This window comes from Gavia stellata, chromosome 4 (genome assembly GCF_030936135.1).
Source record: "Gavia stellata isolate bGavSte3 chromosome 4, bGavSte3.hap2, whole genome shotgun sequence".
NCBI lineage: Eukaryota > Metazoa > Chordata > Aves > Gaviiformes > Gaviidae > Gavia > Gavia stellata.
Window position 1 is genome coordinate 14,263,334 of NC_082597.1, and position 11,542 is coordinate 14,274,875.

Here is an 11,542-nt window from a genome sequence, read left to right on the forward strand (position 1 = left end):
AAAACTGAATTTTGAGTTCACTATAGTCTATACTATTTAAAAGAAAAACATATCATGTTTTTCTGAAATACCACTTTAATGTTTTTGCCATGTTAAATTAATGGAAAAAAAATGATAGGACAAATTAAAGCTTATAAATAAGAAGATAAAATGAAAACATTTTAGCAGTAGTTCCAGTGTTTCCCTCAATGGCAATTATTTTCAGTAACCAACCTATAATTTAGTTAAAGTGGCCTCTACAGCTGAAGGCCCCCCCAACCAGTAGTTAATAATTCTGTCCCTTTTCTATAAAAACTGCCTCAAATCAATCTTCCTGCTTCTGGGTAGAACTACCTTCTCTTCTAGAAGTTAGTGCATTAACAAGCTTTCACTCTCTAAAGTTACATTTTGTAAGGATACAAAAATACTGAACAAAGCAACCTTTTAAACAAACATTAATTTAAACAAATGGAATAAAAAAGTTTGGAAAGTAATCTCTCCCTACCCACTGTGCCCTTGCAGTAGATTCCTCTCCTCTACTCTTGCTTTCTGACCTAGAAGTTTTTTCTGTCTTAAGAAGATGCATAATGTCCATACAGTCTTCTCCATATTTTTAAGAAAATTAAACTGCTTTCTATCTCATTTGGGGCTTAGCTTATGAGCTTCTATTCACTGTAAACAAACCCCTTTACTTGTCTCAGGAGTTCCACTCTGTACATATCCTACAGATTTCCTAATTTCTTGTTCTCCCTTTTTAAGTCTCCCTCTTTCTCTTTGAGTCTCAGCTCGGAGAAGCTTCTGGACGTCAGGTTAGGGCATGCACAATATGATCAGGTGCCACTGAAGGAAAGAATAGCTTTACTATCCTTCAAAGGAATCCACCTGGCTCAAAGTGAACAAGAACCTTCCTTTTCATCACACAAACACGTCCTTTTCAACAAAACATAATATATACAATTTATGAAATATATGTATTAAGAAGAACACCAACTATCACAAACCTGTAATAAGGCTTCTTCTGGTAAATGAGACGTTTTATGTCTGACAGTAAGATCATATGTTTCAAAACAGCTTTTCTGACTTTCCTTTGCCAAACTCTGAAAAAAGATGGTACAAGAGAAGTACAATTTTATCTTAATTGCAGGTTCAAAGTTTCAAATACATTTAAATATTCAAAAAACAAAATTAAATTTACAAACTTAAATTGGTATTTTCAAAACCCCATATAGTTACACACCTATGAACATTTGTAACTGCTATTACTGAGAATAATCATAGTTTTAGGGTGCATCACATGATTTTGCATTGTAGCAATACAGACGCATAAGAAACCATCTGCATTTCCAAACTGAAACACTGTGTACACTAGTTTATGCACTCAATATGACAGAAACATAGTATTAGCACACGCGAATTTTTCAGACAAGCCTTCAGAAGGTATCACTACTAAAATCTCTCTGATGTTATATTGTATCCAACATTGTATACTGCATGAAAGATATTAAGGTATCTTTCATGTATAATCTCAACATGGGAGTAACATTGAATCTCCTTTTTTGTCTTTTATTCTAGCACTAGAAACAGGTGAGTTTCAGGGGTTATAAAATTGGTTGTCATTTAAACATTGCTACAGGGAAGAAAGAAGAAGAGAAAAGAAAGGGGAAATATGCAGGAAAGGAGAAACTAGGAATAAAGAAAATGGGAAGGACAAAAACAGTGGGATGGGAAAACAGTGAGATGGGGAAGCGAACAGAACAGAGTAAATGGAAACAATGAGCTTTAGATTGTAACTTCCCATTCTGAAAATTTGCCCTTTAGTAGCAATGAGAGTTCTTCGAACACATTAAGTTTATTACATATTATAATCCTTGATGGCTTAATTCTGCATTTTAAAATCAATCAATGTCACCTCAGATGCCCTGGATTATCCAAGGTATCCACAAAAGACTGGCAGATATGACACAGGACTGGCAGAGGATCTTTGCACTTGTCGAGCTTTAAGCTGGAGGCTTGTCTGGTCTAGCCTTGCCTGAGATATCCCAGGGCATGCTGAATTACACCAGAAACCTATGTTTAGGTGATTCAGTTGCACCCAAAATCCCTACAAAAGTGTACACAATACAAAAGTACACAGTCAAAAAATGATTCAGTTATATGCTTTCTGTTACATGCATTCTAATCTAATTATGGAAGTCAAACCAATCCTTGCAACTGCTATTAAGAATGGAAAGAATTTAAGAATATTATTCCCTAAGAATGCCCTGATACGTTCCAGAAACAGGACATCTTTTGTGCACTCAATCTAGTCAGACTAACATTTTAAGATACCAGCAAGAAAAGAAGAGAAAGAAAATGTACAGGAGGGAGAAACAAAAATAAAAGTGAGAGTCTACCAACTAATTTGAGAGAACAGGGAAGAAGCAGGACTAATGACAGGTTTACTCCAGGAAGGATTTGACAGCTGGTGTCTGGCAGCCAACAATTGATATATTGTCCACAGCTGGTTTCCACTCTGATCATACTACAGTAGGGGAAGGAAAAAGAGCCAAGCAGTGGGAGAGCTTTATCTGTGTGAGCATGATTTTTGGAACCCCCATGCTATTAGCAGTGGCTGGGGCTTACAGCTCCCATCTCTCCCCTTCCCACATGGTATCTGCTGAGCATCCTGCCAAGCTATGGCATTCTCTTCCTTGGCAGGAGAAACCTTCCCAGGAATGAGAAAAGGCCTGTTTTTCACAGTGAGACCCGATAGGGCTGCTGGCAGTGGGGCATATGGGGCTGTCCATGTCCTGCCTACTCTCAGGTGATCACAATTTTGGTTACCCCACACTTTTGGGGAGGAGATGAGGTTACTGAGGCTTCTCCTCACTCTGCAGGAATCTATATCTCTTGGATTCTGGTGGCAGGGATCCAGAGGCATCATCTTTACTGATTATCATCTCAGCCACCTGATCCAAGCCAGCTAGATCACTGATAATATACAACAACACTCAATCCCTTTTGCTGCTTAAGATAGGACCAAACTTTTAGTTGTAGAATATAGAGGTAATGATCTGCTTCCCACAACACCTTAAGTACTAAACAGTAGTATTAGGAGTAGTACACTAAAATCCTTCATTTAATATTGATAGACCTGTTTTTCTGTAACAGTTGGAATTAATGGAGTTAATCTTTAATCATTGAGCATACTATATTTAAAGTATTATGCTGCATGCCTCAAAATATGCTTTTGTTTTCAAAGAACTGTGGGCCTCTGCATGCCAAGCTTTCACAACAGCATTTAAATATATTTTGTTAAAGACCTGTTGCAGTCTCTTCGCTGCCACTGAAAATACACATAATTATAACCAGTTTGAGGACCACAAGTAAGAACAAGTATGCCATTTAAATGCTTCAGATGAATGCTGTCTATCAAATTACATTTTAATAAAATAGCTATTCAATTCAGCTTCTGTAAGGAAATAAGTAACAACTTTTTACAATAGATATAATTAAGATTATAATATAAGATTATAAGATTATAACATATAATAGATATAATTAAGATTAATTATTTAAGACATGACATATTTCCAATTTATCAGAGTTGTGCATAAGACATTACTGATCTACAGTTTGATCTACCAAATTACCCAAAAATTTCACAGAGCTTGGAGGTGCAAGATGTATACAGACCTCAGTGAAATAAAATACAGTAACAAAACTTTAATAATGTTTCAGGTGGCATAGAAGTCAAAAATCGTAAGAATAAATTCAGTAAAGTCAAGTGCTAAGTGTTACACATACAAAGAACAGTAAAGCAGCTTATGAAAGATCACGTGTTCATTATGAATTAACGTAACCATTTTAAAAAAATACATTTAAGTATGGAAGGTATGTCAACCAATGAACGGCATCCTGCAAAAAGATAGCTAAATAAATTGTTGGACCAAGCATATTTAATTTATACAGCATAAATTTCTTTTATATTACATGTATATTTTGTCTTATGCAAAGCAGCTATATAGACTTACATGTCATTTTTTCCTTGTCAATCTGCACTCACATGCTCCACTTCTGTACAATAACTCTTAATATTTGGACATTATAATGGACTACTGCTAGACCCATCTTCTGCTTTGCCTTTTTTCTTATGTTCTTTTTCAGCAGATTATATTTTATCCACCCTCTGAATTGTGAAACAGAATGAGTAATTTAATAAGGCTCCCGACCTGAATGAAGTAAAATCTATAAAACTCTGCAATTTGCTGTAAAATACAAAGCAGTCAAGCTCAACAATATGAACTTCTGAATAGAACTGATGTTTGTTATTTATAATTTAAATAAAATATGCATTGATAATATTTTTCAGTAGTAATTCATTCACTCACTTTAATAAAATTTCTACTTGTTCGTAATATTCTACAGTGTTGAGCAATAAAAACTTGCTTGCTTCCACCGTCATATACTCCTGCTGCTGTCAGCTATACTTTAATGTACAGATCTGTATTTATGGGAGGACATTTGAGTGTTTATAGAAAATAATTTAAAAGTGCTAGATGTATGCATTTACTTAAGTGCTATTTACATTTTCTTGACAATAGAAATAAAAATTAATATAATAGACTACAAATTCAATTAATAACTTAACAATTTTAACCTTTGGTAAAAACCCCATTTCTTTTCTAAGTAAGTAATAAGAAATAATTAGATTCAGAACAAAAAATGTATTTCAAATTAATCATATGTCACTGATATATTAAAATACACTACCTCTCTGTATCTGATTTGCTGGAAAGACTACTGAATAAATTAGACTTTACATGACTACTTTCATTTGCCAAAATCTCTCTCATTTCAAATAGAAGAAAAGTAATTTCATTTCATATAGTTGGGAGCAATTATAAATGGAACATTCTACTGTTCCAGTCCAACTTCTGTGATAATTAAACAAAATTATTAGCTCAGATAATCTTCAAAATGCTGCTGTAAAGGAAAAAGGAATAATCTTCCATGTCCCTGGTGTATAAGACAAGAAGAAAAAAAAAAAGGTTTCTCTTGTAGCAAGGAAGGCTCAGGTATTATGAAAATATTTCTAGTAGAAAGGATTATGAAATACTGGAATAAACTGCCTACAGAGATTGTCATGTCTCCAACACCTGTGATTTTTAAGATGACTAAAAACAGCCTAGACAAATGTTCACCAAGGCTAACCACAGTATAGCTTGAAAATCTTCACCTCCCTACCAATTCTGTGATTTTGTGATTCTTACTTAAGCATTTACACCAGTGCTCCTAACAGAGTTGTACCTCCTATATAATTAGCATTGTATGCTTTTCAAAACAAATTACTCCAAACTATCTATTCTAAATGAAGCATCATTAAATTTTGATACACGTGCTTATAACAAAGAAATCAGTGAACGTTTATTTATTGTGATTATCATATTTTAAAACATATCTATGTATTATCCCCACTTTTAAAAGGAAAAGTTGGATTATATGAAGTATGAGTTACCTAATCCCAAGCATAAAGGAAACTGAAGAAAGAGCAGAAGAGAACGCAGACCTTTTACTTTCACACCCAAACACAAATTATCTTTTTATTCCTGGGTGTACTACTATATTCCTGGCAAACAGAGCTGATTAAAGTACAGAAATGTCAAAGGACTTTGTTCAGGTCTGGAACAGGCAGAAACTCAGAACTGACTAGTTTTAACATAGAATAACATTGCTGAAGAAAAATAAAGCCAAATCTAAGTTTCTAATCTCTCTTCACATTGTTCTATTAAAATGAAAACTTTTTCCTCCCCCAAAGGAACTACATAAATATTGCTTTGGTGAAAGATTTTTCCTAAGATTTTCCTGAGGTATATGTAAAATGCATACACTTACCCAAAGTACAGCTTCATTAATCTTCTGCTGTAAAAGTCCCATGCTTTGGCACATAACTCTTCAGTCATCTAAACGGATAATTTATCACATTAGTACACAAAACAGTGCTGCATCATGAATATTTAAAACTCAGATAAAATATGAATGAAATCTTGTATTTTCCATGTTGATTGGTGCAAATTAAAGTATCTATTTTAGAGAGACAAATGTTCAAGTATAGTTTTCTATGCATAGTTAGAAGTACTTTGCAACCAAATTACACTTCTGTTTTTACACAGAGAAGTTGAAGGAAAAGCTAAGTTAGTATACGAAACAGAACTGATATGTATGCTTGAGGCAAAGCTCAATAACGGAAATTCAATCTTTCGTCCCTCATATCCACTCTTTTATTGATCAGCTGTATCCAGCAATTTAGCATATTAAACAAATACTTCAGTTACTCTTTGCAAAAATCTTTTCATGACCCATTTCTATGCAAACCATTTACCATATGATTCTAACTCATAGGTATTTTAATAAACTTGTTTGAACTTCTACAAAACCAAAATTGTGTAAGACTACGGGCTAAGAATACCCCTGTAAAAGAAAATATGATCCTTGGAACGTGCAAATAGCAATTGGCCCTCAGAAAATACTTTTTTTTATCTCATTTATTGTTCTTACTCCTAAGAAAATCTGAGAGGATTTGACTGTGACACATTTGTACATTTATACATATAGTACATATGTACTTTTAGACTGATTAATATAATATTTGAGTCTTTGGTAAAAGAGGAAACAGCTGAATTGAAATTGCAGTAAACTCACAGTACAGATTTTCCAAGACAAAATTGAGTACAGTTATACAGAGATAACCAAGAGAAAAATCTGGTCACACTGCCTGCCAACTTTAAATTGCTTAGACTTCTTCCTTGCATGGTCATACAGCAATTTTCTCTTTTTTCTTTCTCTGAATGTTTTAAAATAAGTTTTTCTTCTCTACAGGTGACTTTTTAGATCAGTAAAACCAAAACCTCCTTATTACTGTAAGTACAATAATACTGCATTTAAATGTAACTATTAATTGTTAGCGTTGACAGCACTTTCCAAGATTTATTGGTTCAAGTGTAATTTTAGGAATCAGCCTAAGTAAAACCAAATAATGCATAGAAAAAACATGCTATTGAAACTAGAGTAGTATTTATGTGGAACTCTTTTTTAAATTATGACCAAACATGAACCAGGAACTACTTGTTCCCTACCATACACCTAGATGCTATGCTCACCTCTGATGACATTATGTTTTGGATACAAATCAGTATCAATAAAAAGAAATGCAAAGTATCATATTCGTCACATTAGCTATAAAAGAATAACATGAGAAAACTTAAAAACAGAATATGAGTATTCTGTATTAGAAGATTTGTTCACACCATAGAGTTAATGCAAATGTTCAATGATTTTTACCAGTTGTTCACCATCTAGTCCAAAAACAGTGTTCTGGTAAGTTTCTGAAATCCTCTTTAGTTTTGGGTGTAAAGACAGATCAATACACATATACCTTTAAAAGAGAAATAAATTATGTTAACCATATTAGTATCCCCAAAAGAAAATGCATCTTTTCTCTGCACCTAACAGATTAGTTTCATATTATATTATGGTATAATAATATTGTTATTATTAAAAGATTAAGACCTATATCACTTTCATTACAAATACCTATAGCAGCTGGTTTTTAAATATGTTTACAAAATATGAAAACAAATTATCATGTTTTATTGCTGCTCTTAGAGTTATGTTGAAATACTATGCACATCGGAGCTTAATACATTCCATGCAATATCTATCTTGGACATTTCCTATCGGATTATACTATTTTGTTTCTTGTCTTAATATTGACTGAACAGCCATTTCAAATTTTCAGTAGCTGAAGCAATGTTTCCTGCTGTTGCAGATAGGTCATGCCATGTCTAGGTAGGTAAACTGTTTTGTTTCATTTAAAAAAAAAGAAGACACACTGCAAGAGCCAAATAAATCAAAAAGGACTATGCTGCATTATACTTCCATGAAAAACATGGAAATAAAAAGTATTTACCAGAGTGCCAAAATTAAAAGAGAAATCAAGTCAGTTTTCAACTTCTAGGAGAGACATCACAAATAATGTAAAGTAAAAAATAAAACCTCATCATTATGGTTCAGGCTGTTAGTACACCTTGTGATATGAGGAATTGTGTTACCCCATGGAGAACCCCAGGGAAAGGACACAATAAGGGCAGAAATCTGCATCACCCACTGCAATGATTTTACCTGCTACCACAATGTACCTAAGACAGTCTATGAGTGCATGCAGAGTGGTTGGGGGTCCAGACAGCTCCTGAGATCTCTGCTATAGTGGGCTCAAAGATTAGGGATTTATTATCCACCTCCTACTGAAAACTTCAACCAGAAGTGACAATTGCACAGAATAGAAAAGCGAGGTAAGTTCCTCCCTGGCGAGCTCTTTGAAAGTACAGCTTCTTCACATTGCAAAAGATGCCTATTTTCCTAGCATTAACCACGACTTTGTCCATTATATTCCCTTCCCTCTTTTTTCCAGCTCTCATTCTCTTAAGTTTTTCTAGCTCCTGTCTAAACAGATCAGAAGCATCTTCTGGGGTCAGTTTTAATCCAGTGATTAACACTGCAATTTTCTGACAACGATGAGGCATTTTACAGAACTTAGTATCTCAACAGAACAGTCCCTTACTAAAATGTTATATCAGTGACAGCACACCTACTTAACCTGAACTCTAAAAATTTATATTGTATAGCCTTTACATGTAACACAGTATTTAATTCATATTGAATTAACACTTTCCATCTCCCTCCTGAAACAAAGCTCTTTCACTCCCCAGCAGAGTTTTTGCCTCCAGGCATCACTGTTATGAAATTTTGTTAATCTTTTTTCTTATCTTCTTATTCCCTTACACTATGATTTCCGTAGAAGTTCTTCTCAATATTTAAAGTTTCTTGCAGCTTAATCCTGATGATAGCCTAAAACATCAGGCTAGATTATTGCACAGCTGTGACACCTACAAATGAAACTGCATTCTTGGATGAAATCCAGTGAGTAAAAATAGAGGGTACTCCACCTTCTGAGGGATTCATGGCAATGCAAATACCATTATAGCTTGTTGCTCTTCCCTCTGCACCAACTGAAGTTTTTTTCCTGATATTCAAAACCTTCAATGGACCAGAATTTATAAACCTCAGAGATGGCATATTTACAAAACACAGCTTTTCTTAAAACACCTGAACCATGAAATTACTTGATTATATGTGCAAGTTAAAGCAGGAGGGGAAGTAACTTTCACAGGAGCTGCACCAACAGTAACCAACATGCTTCGAAAAAAGGTAAGAAAATATAATCTCACAATATTCAAAACTAATGCAAAACTCTACGTCTTGTTTTCTGCACAGTAAGCTAAGAATATACATACACACTTTTTCTCTTTTGCCAGGTATAAAAAAGTGGGCAAAAAGCACTAACAAGTCTGAGAAAAAGCACTTGCTGTGAAACACATTTTAAAAAATTCAGATGGCATTTTTGGCCTATAGAGGTTGCACATATTTTAGAGACTAAAGCCTGTTCCCATTTAAGTCAATCACAATATTTTCTAAGATTCCAGTGTAAACAGAACTAAATCCTTAGTCTTTTTTATCTCATACTGTGATGATTTCACTTAAAAGGGTGAAAGAACACACAGAGAAGAGAAAAAAAGAGAAATATTACAATTAATGATTCAGTGCTCAAAGGCCACATCCCTTATTCATATAGGTAAATATACCATGGACAGCAATGAAGTTATAACAAGTAACACTACCTCAGTTTTGACTGATCACAAAAGTAAGGGTTTAATATATTAATTAAACACAGACGAGCATTAAGTAGAGGTTATATTCATTAGATATTCTGTAGAGAAAAAACCCCATAGATATCAAAAGAAAAATATTTTCTATGCTTTCAGAAAAAATTGTCTTGCTGTATTTGCAATATCATATGCCATTAATATTTGCAAAAAAAGCAATATTAACATTTAACTTGCAGTCTACACAGTAAATGCTGTGCCATTAGCATGTTTTAAAAGTCCAAGTTCAGTATTATAAACCACATAGCACACACACAGCCATTTAGTATGTACCATAAGACAGCATCTAATCCCTTTTCCATTATTTCTCTCAGCTTTTCTTCTAAAAATGTAAGTGGATCTTCCGGACGCATAACAATTACACCACAAAGCAGTACCTGCAAAAAGAAACTGCAAATTAATGCCTTTGTGTTAACAGCAAAGCATCATCTAGATATGAAACTGTTAAAATAAACACAAGCTTCCCAGACACTTTTAAAATACTGTAAAATAGAGGCACTTTTTTTTAATCACTTACCTTCCCTTTCACTCAATTTTTAAAGGTAATATTGCATGTATCAGCATATTTCAAGTGCTAGAGTTCAAAGCACTGGGTTTAGGATAGTAATAAAATATGTGGTATTTCTTTAACAATTCCTACTAAGAATTGCATTGCTTTTAATGTCCATTAAAGAAAGAAGATATAGAAGATTTGATAATTTTATTTTCTTAATGAAAAACAGAATTTAAAACAAGATTAAACCTGTGTAGTAAAGAGTATGTCGAATGGGAAGCGTGACCAGAAATTTATCTTGTAACCAGTACTGTGAAAAAACGGAGTTTAAAAAAAGATTTGCTTTTCAGGTTTGCCTTATCACACTACTTTGCGTTATCTTTTAGTAATAATGCACAGTGACTGATGAACTATTTTTCTCATTTGTCCTTTAGCTGTCTTCACCTAAAGGACATCGATCATTTATTTTTGGATTGTAAGCTCCCATACAGCAAGAACGTCCAAAGTATATTGTAAAAGTATATGGGCAAATTGCAGTTATCTAAGTGCATATTTAATGGAAACTATAAACTAGAAGTTTTTATGCCTGGTAAAAATTTCAAAACATGACTCTGTATTGAATGAAGGGTTAAATCACTGACGGTCCCTGGCTGAGACCCTGCTGTGTTACATAAAAGCTTTACTTGCATAGTTTTAATTATTTGCTGAGCAGAGTTGATAATAGGATGTTTCAAGATGGGTAACTCCCTTCCTGACAAGATCAAATGGGCCTTGAGGTAGCTCGTTATGCCTCCTGAGTATATCATTGATAACAGGGACTCGAGACCTTTGTGTCAAGATAAGCACCAAAGAACTAGTTCAAACTGACCCTTTTGTAACATTCCGAGGCCAAAGGATGGATGAGCCAATTCCATGACCATGTATGGACAACGGAAACCCGAAGTTCAATTAGCGGACAGTGTGAGGAAGACTATGAACGACCACCAGAGGGTGAAAAGACCCTAACCCTAATTTTGCTGCGCATGCTTGGACTATGCAAATGAATTCCGGGAACTCATCCACATAAGACCGCCCTTTTTAGAATTCTGATGAATATGTATGATTTTTCTGTATATGAACTGAGGTGCTTTGCTAGCCCGTTGGAGCACTCGTGGTGGACAAATCCCCAGTGCTGCCCAGCGCTGTATTAAAGAATGCCTGCTTAATAACAAACTAGTTGTTATTGAGTTATTCATCTCGGAAAACCGTCCCGATCGCGGGCTCGGTACCGACTTTGTTGTTTCAGTTTTGGCGACCCAGGTGGGACCAT

General features: G+C 34.4%; 1 protein-coding gene across 1 annotated transcript in view; it reads right to left on the bottom strand.

Moving 5' to 3' along the window:
- Positions 1 to 11,542, bottom strand: part of FBXL13 (F-box and leucine rich repeat protein 13) — an 89,781-nt gene extending 78,239 nt beyond the window's left edge. The window contains 8 exon segments of the mRNA XM_059816014.1: positions 981 to 1,076; positions 3,195 to 3,304; positions 3,993 to 4,147; positions 5,854 to 5,921; positions 7,300 to 7,393; positions 10,014 to 10,117; positions 10,483 to 10,543; positions 11,502 to 11,542. Coding sequence (XP_059671997.1) covers positions 981 to 1,076; positions 3,195 to 3,304; positions 3,993 to 4,147; positions 5,854 to 5,921; positions 7,300 to 7,393; positions 10,014 to 10,117; positions 10,483 to 10,543; positions 11,502 to 11,542 — 729 coding nt within the window.